Source organism: Galleria mellonella, unplaced genomic scaffold, assembly GCF_026898425.1.
Source record: "Galleria mellonella isolate WM207_F2 unplaced genomic scaffold, CSIRO_AGI_GalMel_v1 utg172, whole genome shotgun sequence".
NCBI classification, from domain to species: domain Eukaryota; kingdom Metazoa; phylum Arthropoda; class Insecta; order Lepidoptera; family Pyralidae; genus Galleria; species Galleria mellonella.
This window is the reverse complement of record NW_026442015.1, coordinates 4,416,582-4,438,090: the sequence shown is the minus strand read 5'-3', so window position 1 is coordinate 4,438,090 and position 21,509 is coordinate 4,416,582. Positions and strand designations below refer to the sequence as shown.

General features: G+C 34.7%; 1 protein-coding gene across 1 annotated transcript; it reads right to left on the bottom strand.

Moving 5' to 3' along the window:
* Positions 1 to 61: 61 nt before the first annotated feature.
* On the bottom strand, positions 62 to 21,435 carry LOC116412830 (proteoglycan 4-like). The gene is made up of 16 exons (XM_052893080.1): positions 21,300 to 21,435; positions 18,953 to 19,106; positions 17,012 to 17,075; positions 14,321 to 14,450; positions 13,098 to 13,142; positions 11,098 to 11,187; positions 9,505 to 9,570; positions 8,439 to 8,561; positions 7,855 to 7,899; positions 7,212 to 7,313; positions 5,895 to 5,948; positions 5,483 to 5,605; positions 4,665 to 4,721; positions 3,835 to 3,957; positions 2,194 to 2,412; positions 62 to 1,491 (listed from the first exon to the last, which is right to left on the bottom strand). The coding sequence occupies exons 1-16, from the start codon at positions 21,352 to 21,354 to the stop codon at positions 1,409 to 1,411; spliced, it is 1,533 nt and encodes a 510-aa protein (XP_052749040.1). The 5' UTR covers positions 21,355 to 21,435; the 3' UTR covers positions 62 to 1,408.
* Positions 21,436 to 21,509: the final 74 nt, after the last annotated feature.

Sequence of the window (21,509 nt, the reverse complement as noted above, 5' to 3'; positions counted from 1 at the left end):
TTTAGCTTTCTATATGTGAAAAACTTATAAACATAATAATCCATCTTAATAAAAATAAAAGTTGGTTAAAATAATAATTTTATTATAATAATCTGTATATTTTGGTACATAAAAGTACATATAAACATTTTTTTTTAATAAGAGTTATTAAAAACTGTTTAGATAGACAATGTTTTAGATTATTTTTGTGCTAGAGACCTGCCCGGCCTTCGCACGGTTTGATATAAAATAATATATAGACTATGTTATTCGCTTATAAAGTAACTTAAGTAAGTACTTCTATAACTTGAAGAATTTTAAAATCGGCCCAGTTATAGTTTACCCATTACAAATAAAGAAATTTACAAAATATCAAATGTTACATCTTTATAATATTATTATCGACTAAGCCCTTATTCATAAAAACTAAAACGTCCTACAAACTTATTTTAACTATTACAGCAGTCTGTCATTGTCTTTCAAATTGAAAAATTAGTACGAAAGAAAAGGACAAAATATATAAACTTATCAATAGGTTAAAATAAGTTTATAAGATGTTCTGTATTTTTATAAATAAGCGGGTCGGGTCTAATAAGTCGAATCAACTAATAATACCAAGTTTATTTACTAATTGAGCCAACTAAATAATAATAACTAAATAAAAACTGATAATACCATATAACTTTGTATGTAGTCTAAAATTAAAAAGATACGTCTTGATATACCCTTAAAAATAACTTAATCTTTGGCTTTAGAGGTCCAAGGATCCCTTGTAGTTGCTAGCAATTGAAATTTATTCTGCTGATATAGGTGTATTTAGGAGGGCTGTGGGTGATGAGGGGAAGAGGGCGTGCCTACTTCGGAATCATCTAGTGCTTTACCCAGAATGTGAACGCTTTCAGTTACGAAAGACATGTCTAAGAGTACCTATATGCGTTTTTTTAAGGGACCAGATTCACTCTGGAAAATAATATATTTAAATTTAACATGGCTCCCATTCTGAGGCACCATTTATCTAAACTTATTATATACTATAAAATTAATTCCAATTTCAATTTGATATCACAGTGAATTCTTAATCTATGGTCCAATATGAAATAAATTTCTAATTGATTTAAGTCAAAATTATTATAAATTTTGTTTGTGATGGTGCTTAAAACGTCATAGTCGTAGAATACTGACGGATCTGACAAAGATTACATATATAGATCCGTCGGTATTCTACGACTATGACGATAATAGCAATGCCCTTGGTATTGCAGGCGTTGATAGGCTCAGTGGTTTAAAAAAAAGTAATTTAGAAAAATTATCAAATTAAAATATTAGGTTATGAAAAAGGTTCAGAGAAAAGGCGCTCCAGAATCGAGTCCATTGGTTGCCGTCTTTAAAGCTATCCTTGGTCGCTCTAAGTTAGTGAAGTAGTTTCATCTCATATATTTTGTAAGTTAGAATATAACTGGTATGGTTGTAACGATTCGTACGTCCAGTCCTCGCCCCACGGAGTATATATTTCTGAAAAAAGGAATAATATAAATATATTAATACTAGATGTCATGTCATATAGAGAGGTCAAAGATACGACAAGGGATAGAACTGGCTTGAGGAAAATGCATGAATTAGTTGCACCAATAAGAGGAAAGTCTAAAATGAAAAGAGAAAGATATTAACAATGCCATATAGCGTGTACTATTTACAGAACTGGGTGGAGGGGGAGGGGATTGTTAGTAATGCGTATTATCACTTGTAATGCCAGTAATATACCTTGTCAGGTCGACCTCTACGCGATTTCTCCTGGAAACGGTAGCTAACGCTGGCGAGGCACCATTGAGGGATGATAGGTGAGAATGAAAGACAGGTCAGTTAGCCCATCGTGATGAATACACCTGGAATTCAGCACGATGGTTTCCAAGACTGGCCGCGTGGAGGTCGACCTGAGAAGGTATATTGCTAGCAATGGAACTGGTAGTCCGCATTACTAACACTCCTTCGCGCCCAACATTTGATAAGTTAGACATGGGCAACTTAACGATTTTCCTTGCGTCTACTCAGTAACTCAGGCGCACTTTATTGCACTGGCTCATCGAGTTAAAAGTGAGTTGGCGCCGTGTTTTTTTACGATGGTTTTCAGGGTAAACGCGAGAAGATCATCTGACATGGTACCACGTAGCGCAGCGTTACCTATGTCTATTTAAATTAAATAAAAAAAAAACAGACCTTGCTCTATATCTTCGACTTCATTTGGCGGTGGTGACGGTGGTGGAGTAGCCTTCGATACAGTAGGTGGTGGTGGCATGGGGGGTTTATTTATTGGGTTGGGGATTGGTTGGTGTTTGCGTAGCGTGGATTGCGGTGTAACCGCAGATGGCCCTGCCTGGGGGGTGGGCTCCGGCCGTTTCGAATTTACCTTTGTTAAAAAGGATTTTGGTACGATATCTGAAAATAGAAAAATTGTATTATACAGAGGAAAAATTGCTTAATATTCACAAATGGCAATTCATATTGTTCACGTATTAATAACATTTGCTTTTCAATCAGGGGGACTGTCAGTATGTTTGTCATTCCGTCAATATAATAATAATAATGAGTTTATTTAATTTCCACAAATTACAGTATATGTACCTACCGATTATTTATTTTTATACAAAAAAATATAAGTATTGTAATTTGTGGGAAATCTGGAGCCTAAACTAAGCTATAACCGTATTCTAGACACCAGATTCTCCCCAATAAAATAGTAATTATTCAATAGTTAAAGGTAGTTAAGTAAAGTAAAAATTGTAATACCCATAACTGGGGGAAAGGGATTGTTAGTAATGAAGTTAAATAGCCCCATTACTAGCAATATACCCTGTCAGGTCGATCCCCACGTGGTTCCCCCTGGAAACCATCGTGACTAATTCTAGTTGAATTCGTCAGGATGGGCTAACTGACTTACTTTCATCTTCATCTGTCATCCCTCACTGGTATCCCGTCAGTGTATACCAATAGCGTAGACGGGGTTACCATACTATTATCATCCATTAAAAAAATACCCATAATTTTTTCGAGGACTGACGTGTTAAGAATTTACTTTCGCGTTTATACCATAGAGTAATATTACAGGGATACATAATAATGTTCAATACCGGGTAATCCGGCATAGAATAGGCTTCTCCTTCCTTGACCGTGTGTGTCGTAAGAGGCGACTAAGGGAAATTAAAGGTCTCTTAAATATCACCAATAGCCTAACTGCGGTTGCCAAGTCGCCTGCCAAGCGTGGCCACTATTAGCAGAACCCCTCCTTCGGGGTCGGCCATTAATCACGTGGTGTTTTCAGCATCTTTTTAACTATTCAATGGATATTGTCCTCAGACCACGGATTACCGAGACTTTCTTCAACACTAACAAGTGAATAAGCATCTAGTGAATCAGATAAATAGACGTGATATCTCACTACACCTACTCACCCCCTGTGAGATTTAGTGATTTTTTTTGAACCCCTCCTCTCCCTTTCAAGCCTCACGTGATTAATGGACGATCCCCTTACAGTGGAGACCTATGTTCAGCAGTGGACAGTTAACAGTTGATATCATCGTCATCATAGACTGCCATAAGGAACGGTTCTTTACTACTTGCATCCATTGATTCCCTGCAATGCATTTCAGGCCATCTAGTGGGGGATCGCCACTTAAGAACCTTTCGTCCCCATCGGTCGTCGGTTCTTCGGGCTATGTGACCAGTCCATTGCCATTTCAGCTTGCTTATCCTTCGGGCTATGTCGGTTACTTTGGTCCTTTTGCGGATATCTTCGTTTCGGATTCTATCATGCAAAAAGACTTCGAACAGCTGATATGGCGATGATGAATATTCAATTACCTGGTTTTTTTACTGGTGGTTTAGGCTTGACTTTTAAAGACGGGTTTGTGTTAATATTAGTTGCAGTTGGTTTCCGATTCATTGCTGATTTCGACACCGGTGTTGGCTTCTGCTGTTGTTTATCTGTTATAATAAAAATAATTAAATAAATTTTGTCCCACAACAAAAACCGACCTTAATTATGACACAACCAGTTATTTTGATTTAAAAATTAAATTACTGAACCGATTTTGATCACCAATCAGATAAAAAAAATTCAAATCGCTTTAGAACCGACGGAGTTATGAGGTAACAAGCTAAAGAAATACAGACGAATTGAGAACCTCGTTCTTTTTGAAGTCGGTTGAAAAATCTTTAAATAGATGTAATCTTATTATTAAACTAATAATTACATTGACTATTTTTATATTTCTATTAGTTTCTGAGTTATCGTTATTACCCTAGAAAAATACGTAAGAAATTTGACAGCTATATAATATATTTATTTACACTTTATTGCACCATTTATAAAAATAATAAATACAGTCAATTTTAATGAAAAGTGATATAAAAGGCGGCCTTACCGCTAAGCCATCACTTTCAAACAATGCCTATAATATGGGACATTTAAAAAAACGTGTATTATAATGGATTATAGAAAAAATCTCATTATTATGTAAATGAATTTTTAAATGACTAAAGAATGCTACCAATGTGATTGTGATATATTCCCATAAAATTTTAATTTTGACATTTATTACTCGTATAATATTTACAAAATCTATGACAGTGAATTTACAGGGTACAGAGGAATAACACCTGAATCCTAAGAAACGTAAATTAATACTTACTGAGAATACTGTCACTCCTATTCTTGAATATGTCGTTCAGGGCTTGCGATACGACCTCTGAAATTTCATAAACAACTTTTTAAATTCAAATGAACTTGTTCAGTTATTTCAAATACGGTTTTTTTTATCAAGAGTGTTCTTTTTTTTTATACAACTTAGAATGGCAAACAAGCTGACGGCCCACCTGATGGAAAGTGGTAACCGTCGTTCAAATAAAACGAGCTGTTTCCTTACATAAATAGTTTAAAACAAAATCTGATCTGGTATATAATTTCTAATTCTTGGTATCTTTGGTAGATGAGAATGAAAAAAAACAGGTCAGTTAACCCATTCTGATGAATACATTTGGAATTTAGCAGGATGGTTTCCAAGGGGAACCACGTGGAGGTCGACTTGACAGGATATATTGCTATCAATGGGACTGGTAGTGCGTATTACTAACAATGCCTTCCGCCCTGAAAGTACAGTTAAAGGTCTACTGAAGTTGGACAGGGGTCACTCTTTCTGAAAATCGCCCTAGAACAGTAGCATGGGTACGGGGGAGGGGGAGGATTGTTAGTAGTACCGAGCACCAGTCTTATTTCTAGCAATATACCCTGACAGGTTGACCTCCTCATGGTCCCCTTTGGAAACCATCGTGCTGAATTTCAGGTGTATTCATCACGACTTTTCATTCTCACCTATCATCCCTCATTGTTGTCCCGCTAGTTATTCTGTCAACGCAGGCGGGGTTACCATTATATTATCACCCATGAAAAAGAAAGTACAGTAGTACTCGTATATTGACATTTTTTCATTTATTTAGATGCTGACTGTACCTTGCTCTGTTTTAAGCTTTGGCGACGGTCCCGGAGAACAAGCTTTGCCAGGTTTAATCGATTTTTCTGACAGCGTAGACTTCTGTTTGGTTGGTGGTTTAACGGAAGAATTCTTGGGTGGTGCTGTAAAAGAAGATTTTTTAGCTAAAACAAAACGTTTATATCCGTTACTATATATATATATATATATATATACATATGTACAGATGTACATATGTAATTACCATCTGATAGTGAAATATAAATAATTTATTTTTTTAAACCGCCATCTTGTATCTCTGTCAATTCTAAAGATTGATTGATAGAGAATACCTATAGCATTAAGCCAGCCTATTGTATCACATTTTATTGGTCAATAAAGTTTAAATAAATAAATAAATAGATTTATAATTAACATATAAAGATAGTTTACCTTCATTCGACATTTCATGCGGCAGTGGCAGAGGTGCCCGGTTTTTTATTTCAACTGTATGAAATATAAACAAATCTTAATTAATTAATTCTTATTATGATCTAATAATAATATTATTCATATGCCATGTGGTCCCAGCATAGAACAGGCTATCCCTTCCCTTTCCGTGGGTGTCGTAACAGGATATACTAAGGGTATTAATGGTCGAAGGATTGTCAGCAGCATCCCTCTTGAAAAGATCACTATAAACTAACTGCGGTTGCCAACTCGCCTGCCAAGCGTGGCAACTACTGGCAAAACTTCTCTTATAAGGAAGCATTATGTTCAGCAGTAGACAGCTAATAGATGATAGGAGGGAAAGAGATTATTAGTAATGGTGTCTAATTTCCCCATATCTAGCAATACACCCTTATAAAGTCGACCTCTACGCGGTTGACCCTGGAAACTATCGTGATTAATTCTAGTGAAATTCGTCACTATGGGCTGACCGACCTGCTTTCATCGTCACCTATCATCCCTCACTGGAGCCCCTCCAGCGTATACCGATAGTGCAGGCGGGGTTATATTTCGTTATCACCCAATTAAAAAAAGCTGATATAATGATGATGATGCGATGATTAATCATTTCACTATCACTACATAGTATAAAACAAAGTAGCCGTCGCTATCTGACCGTCCCTATGTATGCTTAAATCTTTAAAACTACGCGACTGATTTAGAAGCGATTTTTTTAATAGATAGAGTGATTCAAGAGGAAGGTTTGTATGTATAATACATGCGTAATATAGTTTATAGAGGAACACTGATAATTTTAGAGGTTTCTAATATGGTGTGATGTAAAGTGCACCCGTGCGAAGCCGGGGCGGGTCGCTAGTTCATTATTGTAACAGTGCGTTAACAATAAATGTGTTGGCAGGCCATCAGTGAGGGATGCCTCATTGATGGCCCGCTAATGTATATAGACAGCGCTGGCGGGGTTACCATTCCATTATCACCTATTAAAAAAAATATTTGTCCTAGGGAAACAATAAGAGATAAGTAACAAAGTCTACCTAGATAGGGGGAGGGGGAGGGATTGTTAGTAATGAGGACTATTCGTTTCGTTGCTAGTATTTGTTAAGTTTTTTTTCATTTTATAGTTAACGATTACCATTTTCTATTAGGTTAGATTATCAGCTTGTGTGCCATTTGAAGGCATTTAAAAAAAATAACTTCATGCTATTGAAAAACATTGCTCAATTTCTAACTTATCTTCTCTTCTTCTAATAGTATAACGATGAAAGTAGGCGAGGAACTGAGAAAAGGGCACTTGCTCACCTTCTTTGTCTTTTTTAGGGTTCTTCTTCGTTGGTGATTTTGATTCCTTTTTTTCTTCTATAGTACAAGGAGTATCAACACCCAGAAACTTGCGAGCTGGCTCTAAATGAATTAACTAATGATATAATAAAACAATACATAATATATATAACATAATCTTAGACGAAAATATAAAATTTTGAATACATTCGATTCGATAAGTCGATTATTCAGATCGATCTGTGAGAATACCGACGTTCATAACACCCATTGAAAATCGATTCGACTCTTTCGCATGCATGTTGATTACTAAAAAAAGGAGACTGCAGAGAGAAATAAACAATATTTTTCAAAAAAAAAAATGAAACATACAACAACTACTATAGAATGGGAAATGATGGATGTCGATTTTTTAATTTTTTTTTCGATTTTTAGATCTACCTATTTAAAAAAAATCAATCCAACAATTTAAGATTTTTTCCCCTGGGCTCCCTTTAAAAGAGGCGAATATGTTCTCTCTCTCAGACATGCCTTTGCGCCGCTCGCATTATGGGTTGGGCACAAGATTATTCTAGGGTGGGCATTATCCATCCGTTTCCACTTAAATACTCTTACGCAAACTAGCTGATTATGTAGTTTATGAACTTAATGCTAATATACTTACTGGGTAATGTAGTTATAGGAGGAGGCAACGGAGTATCGCTGGATCCTGGGTAAAAATTAAATAGATTAATAAAATAAAAATATTTCTGTAGACCAGGGGTGGTAAACCGGTCGATCGCGACTATTAGTCCAGTCGATCTTGGCAAGGCAAAAAATATAATGCTGACACTAATATAAATAAGTAATTACTAAGAATAATTTTCAATTTTATGGTTTCTCTTTTAATAAAATAAAAAAAAAACTACAATACTACATAATTGAGCACTGAAACTATATCGTTTCATTTGATATTTCAAGAAGTGTGTAATTGATAGATCGCACAGGGTTTCGTTAGTAAACAGTGGATTTTGGGCTGGTCTTGGCAAGTCGGCCAACCCTGCTTTGGATACTTATATAGTATAACACAATGCAGACAGGCTCGTGCAAGGATCACACATTGATTCCGAAACTAGTCGAGCTTTTTTGATCTAACTACACGTAAATTAAATCGGTAGATATTACATTAAAATATAAAAAAATGTTAGTGCTGAATTTTGTAGTATAGTAATATATCGGGCGTCCCAAGCGTAAGGGATTAGCACTAACCTAAGGCGATGTCCTCCAACGTCTCGTACAGGGATCCAGAGTCGTCGTCTGTTTCCACGTTCTGTTCTCTCTTTTCCTTTCTTGTAAGCAACCCCATGATGTGTGGTGAAATTATGTAGCGAGCTAAAAAGGCATTATATTCTGTGTAGACCAATCAATAAAGCGAAGCGAACAAATACGAACAATTGGGGGAAGGAATTGTTAGTAATGGGGAGGTTAGTCCCCATTGCTATCAATATACCCTATCAGGTCGACCTCCACGCGGTTGCTCCTGGTAACCATTGTGACTAATTTAACGTTGAATTCGTTACGATGGGCTAACTGATTTGCTTTATCATTCTCACTTATAACCCCTCACTGGTGTCCAGGCGGGGTTACCATTCCATTATCATCCATTAAAAAATATGGACGATTGGAAGGGGGGAGGGGATTTATTGTTAGGAATGAGAACTATTAGCTTCATTGCGAGCGATATACCCTGTTAGGTTGATCTCCTAGCGGTCTCCCCTGGAAACCATCATGCTTAATTCCGGATGTACTTATCGCGATGGGCTAATTGACCTGTTCATTCTCATCTATCATTCATCCACGTATTGGGCGCGTAGGCATTTCTTACTACAATAATAAAATTGTAAATAAAATTGTAAAAATGCCAAAATAATATTTTTCGAAATTTCGTCGCCTTTCCGTATGTTTGCTCGGCACGCAATAGGGAATACAATTGTGAAAACCGCGTCCAATTTGGTGCAGTCGAATAACATAAATACACAGTTACTAGTTTATGAAGTTAACTTTAAAATTATGCATTGTAATTAAATTAAATAATTAATTAAAATGAAATTTTAATTATAATAACTGTAAAATATGGGTATATACCTGAAAATAAAAGATTTATTATTATTATTAGATACTATTTCGAAAGTTACATATCTGCTTTAAATTTGGTCCAATACATCCATACTGTTTTTGATACATTTTAATTTAATATATATACACACATACATAAATATACACATATATAATAGAACACATACAACAGGAGAGAATGAAAATATATTGGGTTTACCTCTATTATTAGTTTTCGTAGTATCTTTGCTTGCAGATGCTTGATCTAGTCTGCTCACCAAAGCACCTGTAATTTAAAAAAAAAATACTAATGCAATACTTTACTATTTATTTATTTATTTACCAGAGGGAGGCTTTGTACAAAAGTCGATTGCTTGGGTAACTCTGTTCCATTCGTGTTTTAGCCGTGAAGCAGTTGTGTTTGCATGGCTGTGTTTCGGTTTGAAGGGTGAGATATGGCGTGAATGTACTGGGTACAGAGGAATAACACCTGAGTCCTCAGGAATGGCAACACATGGGGGGCATCATGGGCGAAACAGTATACTCTGTTATGTCCATGGTACTGTTCATGTCTATAGGCGACGGTTACCACTTTCCATCAGGTGGGCCGTCAGCTTGTTTGCCATTCTAAGTTGTATAAAAAAAAAAAAAAAAAATAAGAACTGCGTTTTGTCGGTGGAGCTCTTGCCACTTACTACAATTTTCAGTGAATCTCTTCACCTCTTGATACGACAGGATACCAACTTTTTCCTTGATCTGCATGATGTAACTGTGCCTTGGTCTCCCTCTTCTCCTCCTTCCTCCTATCTTACCTTCTATTGCAATGTACATAAGTTTGGCGTGTCGTATCAAGTGTTCCAACATTTTCTGCCTTCTGACCTCAGCAGGTATTATAATTTGTCTCTTTTCCTTAACCCTAAGTAAGACTTCCTCATTACTAATTCGACCTTTCCAGCTAATTTTCTCCATTCTTGTTTAGCACCATATTTCAAATGCTTTAAGTTTATCTGTTTCTGTATATACAAATTAATATGTATATATAAATTAATCGCTGTTTGTTTGTCTCACTTAAAGTAAAAAAAGGCTTAACGGTTTGAATTTTTTTGTATTGTTCATTATAACATAGGGTTGTTCGAAAGCAAAAAAAAAGTAAAAAAAAAAAAAAACTTTAAAGTTCAGCTGAAGAATCTAAAAATTTTAAAAAATAGATATAGAATATACTATATCTATTATAGAAGAGATCTCTTTTAGAGATAAGCCCGCCCTTGGTAACAAGTTGTTAAACTAATTGTTGTATCTTTTATTCTAGTGCAATAAAAAATATATGTTTATTGGTATGGGAATTTGGATTATATTTAATAGATGAAATGTAGTTCACTGGATTATTTAGTATTTATATAAAGTTTATATCATCATTATCATAGAAGCAGCGGGTCTAGCATGAAATGAAATTCCGAAATATCGGACACAATTTCGTGTTTTTGTTTATACCAAAATCAGACCAATAAATGGAGTTTAACATTTCGTTCGTCATACATCCTATCATAAAAGTCCAAAGAAACAATATTTTAACATTTTTATTATTTCCAAACGGCATGTATTATGTAATTTTAACATCAAATTTCTGTTTCATTTGGCTCCGCAATTTCGGAAAATATTTCATGGTAGGCCCTCTGTAATCTGTCTGCTGAGCATAGTTTATAGTAGTCGTCACTTCATCTAGTAGGAAGTTGGGAAGTCGCCACTCAAGTACCTTTCGTTCCCGTTACCATTAGTTTAGTTGACATAAAAAATATTTCTTTATAAATATTACCTTTTTTCTTGTAGTACACAATAGCGTAGATTTGCGCAATTATAATAATTGATACGATTAAGGCTGCTACTCCAAAGTAGATCCAAAGTTCTGTAAAAAAATTCATTTTACATTTAAAGGATCCAAGGTTATAGGTATGCTGAAGACACGACTTTAATCTCTAATAATTTAGAATCACTACAAGAATTTCCTAATAGACTAATTAAGACAAATAAAGATAAGGTAAGCCCTTATCTAATAAAGCATTAATGCCGTAAAAACTAAGCTGTTGATCTCTTAGAGCCTGAGACCCAACTCGAAGTACTTCGTAAGGTTACAATTGGTATATCAGGTTAATAGGTTTAAGTATTTGTGAAGATAGGTGACTGAAACTGGAGATCTTACCAGAGGGTGACATTTGTACAAAAGTCGATTGCTTGGGTACCTCTGTCCCATTCGTGTTTCTACCTTGAAGCAGTTGTGTATGCGTAGCTGTGTTTCGGTTTGAAGGGTCGGATATGGCGTGAATTTACAGGGTACAGAGGAATAACATCTGAGTCCTCAGGAATGGCAACGCATGGGAGATATCATGGGCGAAATCATATACTCTGTTATGTCCATGGTACTGCTCATGTTTATAGGTGCCGGTTACCACTTTCCATCAGATGGGTCATCAGCTTGTTTGCCATTCTAAGTTGTATAAAAAAAATCATGCTCGAGAAAATAAAGTCCGCAATGAGATGGATCTTTCGACTTTATTCAAAATGAGTAAAATTCTGTGTGACTGTGATTTAAATATATTTTTTAATGCTACTTAGAATAGCAAATAACGGTCCACCTGATGGAAAATGGTAACCGTCGCCTATAGACATCACATCATTTACCATCGTACGGCTCGCCATCGACAGGGAGTTCATCCTTGTGTCCTACAGCCTCAATGGTCGCGTACTGCGCGGTTTCAGAGATGTTTCCTCCCACGAACACTCAGGTTATGGAATGAGCTCCCTGCCGAGGTTTTCCCAAGAGACTACAGTATGGGGTTCTTCAAAAAGGGGGTAAAGAGGTTTCTTCAGGGTCGGCAACGCATGCGTAATACCTCTGGTATTGCAGGTGTTCATAGGCTACGGTAACCACTTACCATCAGGTGGGCCGTATGCTTGTTTGCCACTTCAGTGGTATAAAAAAAAAGACATGAGAAGTACCATGAACATAACAGAGTTACTGTTTCGCTCATTATACCCCCATGCGTTGCCATTCTCAAATTTCTTTATTGTCATTTATTAATCTAAGACTACAGATATTGCGTTTCTATATTTACTCTGTGTGTTATTGACTGCGGCCTAGAGAGAAAGACTCTCATACAGAGCACGATGAAGAAATAGAGGCGTTTGAGATGTGAACATACCGTCGTGTTTTGAAAATCTCATAGCGTGACCGAATCACAAATATTGAGTACATTTTTTTTAATGGGTGATAATAGAATGGTAACCTCACCTGCGCTATCGGTATACACTGTCGGGGCACCAGTGAAGGATGATAGGTGAGGATGAAGCAGATCAGTTAGCCTATCGTGACGAATTTAAAAATAATTGTTCACGATGGTTTCCAGGGAGAACCACGTGGAGGTCGACCTAATAGGGCATATTGCTAGCAATGGGGCTGTCAAACTCCATTGCTAACAATCTTTTTCCCTCCAATATTGAACCATTAGACAGGTTTAGAAAAAAATGAAGTTAAAGGACACCGTTAAGTGTCAGAAAATGTCGTATTTCCATCACGTCATTATGAGAAATGAAAATTACAGAATACTCCAAATAAGGCAATATTGCTGGTAAAAGAAATGCCGGGAGGAGGCGACCTTCCTAGCTGATGAACCTGCGGGAGTGGTTTCGCAGTGTAGTTTCACCTCACGCTTCAAAGCGGCAGCTTCAAAAACTAAGATTGCCCCTATATTGTTCAATCTCTGATAGGCGTGGGACGCAAAGAAGAATATTATATTTTAATTGGTATATTTTTTTTACCTTTCTCATAATCTATCTTCTTTGTCATAATCTCTCTGGCAGTTACTGAAAAAACAAAAATGTTTCAAATTATTTCCAGTGTTAAAATATAAATTTAAAAAAAGAATAAATAAATAACATGTTACTGGCCAAAATATAGTTTTGTTCAGAATATTCTCTTTATCAAAACTTTAAAAATTAATCTATGCGACTAAAGAGAATTTATTTAAAGAAATAATTATATGGTTTTTGCTTATAAATATTTAATTTAAGATACTTTTAACCTGATTCACTCTTCATACTAAAGGTAGAGAATGCTACTAATATTAAGTCTGCATTTTGAACCATATTTAGGGTTATTTAAATAAATAAATAAACTTTCAAACTGCAGAATTTGATACGATATAATATTTTATAGGGTCAGACTATAATAGTATTTGAATCGATCTTTTTTTTAAAGTTACAAAAACATGTACATTAAACATTGTTATAATTTTAAATTGAAAAACGGGGCGTAATCAGTTTTTTGTAATAGGCTTAAATTATGTATCGTATGTAACCTATCAAATGCATCCCAAAAACAGGTCAACTTCTTTATCTATATTGTTTAAATAATCTTAATCGTTATAAAATTATTGATAGTGGCCAGCATTAATTAATTAATACATGTATATCAATTTGTCAGCAATATATCTAGTTATATTGCTTACAGACAAAATACAATTTATTTTATATAAATCGTATTTTGTCTGTAAGTTCTTAATTTAAAATAAATGACTTGATTTGGGAAATTTTTGATTAATTTACTTGTAACATTGAAAAAATGTTTTTTTTTTGTTTTGGTTATTTAAACCAATATATTATTTACATTTACATTACATTATATATATTTGTCCAAAGTGACATTCGACTGACTTAATTTTGAATTGTTTTTGACACTCAATGCTCAATTCATATAGTATAATTTTTATATATAGTGTTATTTTTTTTAATGCGTGATAATGTAATGGTAACCCCGCCTGCGCTATCGGTATACGTCGGCGAGGCTCCAGTGAGATGACAGATGCCCATGAAAACAGGCCAGTTAACCCATCTTGACAAATTCTACTACGATTAACAACAATGGCTTCCAACGGAAACCGTGTGGAGGTCGACCTGATAGGGTTTATTGTTAGTAATGGGGCTGTTTGATCTTATCACTAACAATCCCTTGTACTTCTAAAGCTATAGGTATGTATATTTACCTTTAATATTATAAACGCAAATAGTAGATATATATGTCATATTATTTAGGGTGAAATTGGCGTTGGTCGTGTTTACATTGGCCAGACTTGTGATTATCCATTTTGTCGACATTTCGGTACTAATTGTAACCTGTAATAAAGGAAATAAATTTATATCTAAGTGAAGGAAAAGGACTGCGTGTTAAAAAATTTAAAATACATAGCTAACAGGAGATATGGTTTCGAATCTCATCGTGTTGAGATTGTGGATTTTTTTTAAGAACGTTCATAATTTTTCCTTACCGATATGTGCCAACTTTCCAATTATATGTCAATTTTCAAAAACAATTTTCAATATTTCATATTTTGTTTTGATAAACAAAATATATTGCGTCAATATCATTTGTGATACATTAGTAAGAATTCCATTTCCAAACATTAATATTTTAATTCGCTAACAGTTCGTTTCTTAAATAACTAATAAGATTTGAGAAATGATAGATTTTCAAAAAGAATTGATTTCATTATTGATTCATTAAATAATTAATCGAAAACGTTTAAAAATACAGTAGAATCTCGATTATCCGAATATTCAATTATCCGGATATATTCTTCACGCCTCCAATTACCGATTTAGAAATGTTCTTTTGTATTAATTGGGTAAATAGATATTATGTAATTTATTATCTTTATCGCTCGTATTTTTTTTATATCTTAATGACGCATGTAAAACCTTTTACATATTAAAAAAAAAATATTAAATATAATTATGTATTGTTTGATTACTTTGAAATCGATTATCCGCATTTTCGATTATACGGAATATCCCGGACGGTTTATTTGATTCGGATAATCGAGGTTCTACTGTATTAATGAAACAATTGCGACGAATTTAGTATGAACTCTTTTAATTAGTTTTTATTTAACGTCGCGTGTCTCAGGACGCGATATTCAGATTATACATGTTAAATTTGACCCACTTTTTAGTATTCATTGCATATGTATAAAAGTTGGATGACAATGTCTTATTGTGAATGATGATAGAGCTGGAATGTGGCCATTGAAACTTTACAATAAAACAACGAAATTCCAATCGAGTTTGAGTTTGTTTGATGTGACGGGTCTAGTTGAGATTTCATTCTAAGTTCAATATGATCAGTAAGAGGGGTAATAATTATGATGTTACCCACATTTAATTACATTGCACCAAACGTAACTTTATCTTTGTAAACTTGAGTGTATGTATTTATATTTGATATTGTAACGTTTTTATAAATGTCTAAAAATATTTAATGTAAAAAAAAGCATTTAGTAAACCGCCATAGTGCGACCAACCATTGGGAGTATAACGTTCTCTTTTCGGTTGATCGTCTTTATGGACTATGCTTTTTTTTTTATAGGTGATAATGAAATAGTACCCCACCCGCGCTATCGGTTTACGCTAATAGGGCACCAGTGAAGGATGATAGATGAGGATGAAACAGGTCGGTTAGCCCATCGTGACGAATTCAACGACAATTGTTCACGATGGTTTCCAGGGGGAATCACGCGGAGGTTGACCTGATATTATATATATTGCTAGCAATGGGGCTGTCAAATTCCATTGCTAACAATCCCTTCCACCCTTACGGACTATGTTGTCTCTGTATTTGGTCGTGAGGATGTAGTCAGTTTAGGTGTTGACATGTCAGGCTATGATAACAAAAAAAAAATCACTATGATACAGACCTGGTCTAGTCCAGTGCCTAGTAAATTTAATTAACTAAATGTAAATGCCACCCCTTCCTTTCCCGAGGATGTCGTATACGTAAAAGATGACTAAAGTAACTAATGGTAGAGGGATGGGCAGTAGCGTCCCTCTTTAAACATCACTAAAAGCCTATCTTAAGTTGACGACTCGCCTGCTAAGCGTGGTAACAACTGGCAAAACTCCCCATTTGGATAAGGCTTAAAGTTCAGCAGTGGACAGTTAACGGCTGATATAATGGTATAGTACTTAATAAAGAAGAAGTAAATTTCTTAGAAAAATCACTTTCCCTTCTGTACTTCTGTACTGTATATTTGATTATGTATTTTAAATATTAATAGTTGTAGCACTTCAGCTACCCGCTAACAACATGCTTTCTAACTGCATTGGGTTGGCTGGAAGAGATCTCTGTCAGAGATAACTCCACCCTTGCTCACAGTATTTATAAATGCATTAACAATGTAATTTACAAGTGCAATAATGAATATATATATATATATATATATATATATAATATATTATGTGTATGTTTATATTAGTCTATTTATATATATATTTATTTTTGCTCTATTCAATAATGCAACGCCTACGTATGTATTTCGGTTTGCCCAATGGTTGATTGGTAGAGAACACCGTCCAGTGTTAAGTCCGCCAAATATACATAGAATTTTACTATCCAGTACATTTTAAATAAATAAATAAATTTACGGATTTTTTTTTTAAACTTGATGTTTAATTTTTTAGATACATGCGGTTTTCTTTTCTTTAAGGCGCTAAAAATATTCTCTTTTCTTTCATTGTTTGCGTAACATTCTCTTTTTGATTGTGATATTACAAAAAGAAAATATAGGCGAATTGAGAACGAGTTGGTTGTGTTGTTATCATTTTTCATCAGGCGGCGCGTCAGCTTGTTTGCCATTCTAATTTCTATAAATATGTGCAAATGACAAAAAAAAATATATTACATATGTTCTCCATATACAGTCATACAGTTTATCCAAATCGTATTTTTTGTTTCCAATTAAACACCTGAAACAAACAATAGCGTTAAATAAGGATTTGATGAATTACTTTTAATTCAATGATGCTTTTAATTAAATAAAATACTTTTAATTCGAAGTTGGAATTATTAAAATGTATTTTATTTAAAAAAAAAATATTACACTCTTTTATATTTCTGTATGCTTAAAAGAAAGTAATATTTTTATTATTAAAAAAATATTATTGTGTTAATTTTTATTTAATTAAAAAAATGTTAGTATTATGCTACTGCCCATAGGTGAGAACAGTATTCCATATGTGGCCTGACCTGAGCTTTGTACAATTTCAAGCGGTGTTCCGGCGTGAAATGTCTGTCTCACTCTATTGAGCACTCTTAACTTTTTGGAAGCCATCTTAGCCTTTTTTTCCAGATATATAATATGTATCATTATCACTACATAGTATAAAATAAAGTCGCTTCTCGTCTGTCTGTTCCTATGTACGCTCAGATCTTTAAAAATACGCAACGGATTTTAATGCAGTTTGTATCTAAAATACTTATATATAAATATGAATCGCTGAATGTGTTGCTAACCGCAAATCTCGAGAACAGCTGAGCCGATTTCGCTAATTCTCTTTTAAAATGTTCCTTAAAGAACGAGGATGGTTCATACGGTTAGAAAAATTTGAAAAATTGCCTGAAAAAGTCTTCACTTTTTTACACTTCCATACAAACGATTCTTAATAATACTTAAAAGTGAATTTGAACTTTAATACGATACCATAAAGTTCAAGTGTTTGTGGAGAGGTTCCGGGAAGGCAAAACAATTGAGTGACGTTAGTATCGTATAAATATCGTAATATTGATGTCAATATTTATACGATGGTAACAATAGTCAAACACAAACTGTCTGTGCTTTAGGCGGTACGAAGTTTGCGGGGTCAGCTAGTAATAGATAGAGCGATTCAAGAGGAAGCTTTATAAGTGTAATACATGTATAATATAGTAGAGGGACACCGAGAATTTTAGAGGTTTCTAATGTTATATCGTAATATAATGGGGGACTGGCGGTGCTTTTTAGTATCAGAAGGCCTACCATGAAATGATTTCCGAAATTTCGGGGCCGAGCGAAATACAAAATTGATGTTAAAATTACGAGTACATAGTACATACAGTTTAAAAATATTAAAAATGTTATGATATCATTCCTTTGAACTTGTATGGTAGAATTTATGATGAACGAAATATTAATTTCCATTTATTAGGCCGATTATGGTATAAATAAAAAGGCGAAATTGAGTCCGAAAATTCGGATTTTGTTTCATGGTAGACCTCCTGTATAACATCCGCGCGAAGCCGGGGCGGGTCGTTAGTTTTTTATATAAAAAATAATTTTGTGTCACAAATTATTATCGTTCTATTAACTGGCAAAAAGTAAGTAATGCTATTTACATCTTCGTTAATTATGAACCGATTTTAATACATTTTTTTGCAATCAATACAATGTCAATTTGGCTATATTGTAAATTTTATAATAAATTTTATTTATACAGTAGTTTTTATCTGCGACTTCGCATGCCTTTCTTCCTCTCAAATACTACTTGTTTAATAAGTATACAAAATTAATTATTTTTTTTAAATGGGTGATAATGCAATGGTAACCCCGTCCGCGCTAACGGTATACGCTGGTGGAGAACCAGTGAGGGATGATGAGTAGGATAAAAAGACAGTTAGCCCATCGTGATGAACACACCTGGAATTCAGCACAATGGTTTCCATTGGGGACCGCGGGGAGCTTGACCTGACATTTATAAAATATTATAGGGTATATTGTTATCAATGGGGCTGGTAGTCACCATTGCTGACAGTCTCTCCCTCCTTTTCACTTATACTATTAGTTATAATATTAGTTAGAATTACTCACCAGGCATGGTTTATATGATTTTTCCTTTCAGCTTCTATGTATACTACGTCTCCTTCTTTCACGACCACGTCTAAAGTACTATTGCATTCGTATTTTTTATCTTTCCATATTAATGTGGCACCGTCTTTACTATTTTTGTTAGTGCATTCTGAAACTATACATATATTTTTTTATACAACTTAGAATGGCAAATAAGCTGACGGCCCACCTGATGGAAAGTGGTAACCGTCGCCTATAGACACGAGCAGTACCATGGACATAACAGAGTATACTGTTTCGCTCACGATACCCCCCATGCGTTGCCATTCCTGAGGATTCGGGTGTCATTCCTCTGTACCCTGTAAATTTACGCCATATCCCACCCTTCAAACCGAAACACAGCCATGCAAACACAACTGCTTCACGGTTGAAACACGAATGGGACAGAGGTACCCAAGCAATCGACTTTTGTACAAAGTCTCCTCTTATTATTACTACTATATTATATACTAGCTTCTACTCGTGACTTTGTCCGCGTGACCAGTATATGATCACTGACCGGGATAAAAATTTAAGGCATAGGCAGGTAACAAACAAATAAACTCAGTTACACATTTATAATATTAAAAAAAGATTATTTGAGGATCTCTTTGACGTAATGGTGGGTACGTCCTTTTGTGTAAACGAGGTCCCGGGTTCAATACCCGGTCGAGTTAATTTAGGAAGCGAAATGTACCACGTTGACCTCCACTTGGAAACTATCATGGTTAATCTTTAGTGCATAGTAGTCACGATAGTTTTTTTTTGTTGGGGGAACATCGAATGACAACTCCGCCTGCGCAAGGGGGAAAGGGATTGTTAGCAATGGAGTCTAACAGCCCCATTGCTAGCAATATCAGGTAGACCTCCACGTGGTTCCCCCTAGAAACCATCGTGAACAATTCTTGTTGAATTCGTCACGATGGGCTAACTGGCCTGCTTCATCTTCACCTATCATCTTACACTGGTGCCCCGCCGGTGTATACCGATAGTGCGGGTGGGGTTACCATTCCATTATCACCCATAAAAAAAAAACTCCACCTGCGCTATCCATATACACTGGCGGGGCACCAGTGAGAAATTATAAAAGAAAGATAAAAGCAGATTAGTTAGCTCATCGTGACGAATTGGATAAGAAGCAATCATGATGGTTTCCAGGGAGAACCGCGTAAGGGTCCACCTGATTGGATATACATATTGCTAGGAATGGGGTCGTTAGTCCCTATTATTAATAATGCCTCTCATCCATCCTCAGATGTGGCTACAATCCCGTTATCATCGTTAAAGGAATGGTAATACATAAAGGGTACCATGGGTTATAGCATACAGTGATGGTATTTAAGATGTTATTCATATAACTAGTCTGGCCATAAATACTGTTACATAACTTTTCTTTTTTCTTTTTTTCAACTTTTTAATTATTTTGAATTTGGAACACGTTTATTATTTTAAAAACTTCTTTCGGTTTCGCGCCATTTCACATATTTTTCGTGTTCATTATCAAATTACAAAATGGAATGGGGTGTTAAAGAAAATTGGATTGCAGTGATCGCCTTGCACAAAGTGGGTATGGAGCTGTCGGTCATATTCCAGACACTTCAAAAGCTTGGTATCAGCCGTATGTTCGTATATCGTACTATCAATAGATACAACAACACTTCCTCTGTCGAAGACCAGAAAAAATCAGAGCGGCCGCGTGTTGTTAGAACTACAAAGGCTGTTAATGCTGTTAAAGCCAGAATTCGTCGAAACCCCATTAGGAAGCAAAAAATCTTATCGCCAGAATTGAAGATTCCTGCTAGGACTCTGTTGCTTATCGCGTATTATAAAACTGGACTAGGTATATAGGTGAAGTAAAGTGGGTTCCTAGGTTGTTTGCCATTCTAAGTATCATAAAAAAACCAAGAGAAGCAAAAAGGAAAATTTTAATGAATGAATGAGTATAATTTATTTGCATTATAGAATATTAGAGGGAAATAATACAATTAATAAATATAACGATACAATTGTATAAGTACAGTAAGGCGGTCTTATTGCTGAGATATTGAAATATAATCAAGCCAGGCGTGGCCGTAACAATATTACGTTTTCTCCTAGAAAGAACTTAGGTTGTCTGGAAGAGGTTGCTTTAGTGATAAGACCTCCTTTTGTACTTCATAAGTGAAATATATATATATATATATATATATATATATATATATATATATATATATATATATATATATATCCTTTGTATTATCCTTTAAGTGGAACAATAAAGAGTAAATAAATATATAAAGGAATATTAATAGGTCAATATAGCGATGTTAAATATTATTAAATAACTTACTACACACTGATGATAGACAGCATAGAAGGAGACACCCAAACAAATATTTAGCCATTACAGAAAATAATTATAATAATTAATACATTATTCTTGTGTTCATTATGAGTATCGACTATATAATAATAATATAAATGTCAATATGTCACGAGTTAGGGTGACTATGCGTTGTGTATTATATATATGTGCATTACATAGTTATAACTATTACCA

Excerpts from the sequence above, each read along its gene's own strand:
- LOC116412830 (XM_052893080.1), bottom strand. The coding sequence starts at position 21,354 with ATGGCTAAATATTTGTTTGGGTGTCTCCTTCTATGCTGTCTATCATCA. Across the intron at positions 9,571-11,097 it reads TGTGTACTACAAGAAAAAAG|GTGCTTTGGTGAGCAGACTA; the intron begins GTAATATTTATA and ends TTTAAATTACAG. Across the intron at positions 4,722-5,482 it reads AAAGCTTAAAACAGAGCAAG|AGGTCGTATCGCAAGCCCTG; the intron begins GTACAGTCAGCA and ends ATGAAATTTCAG.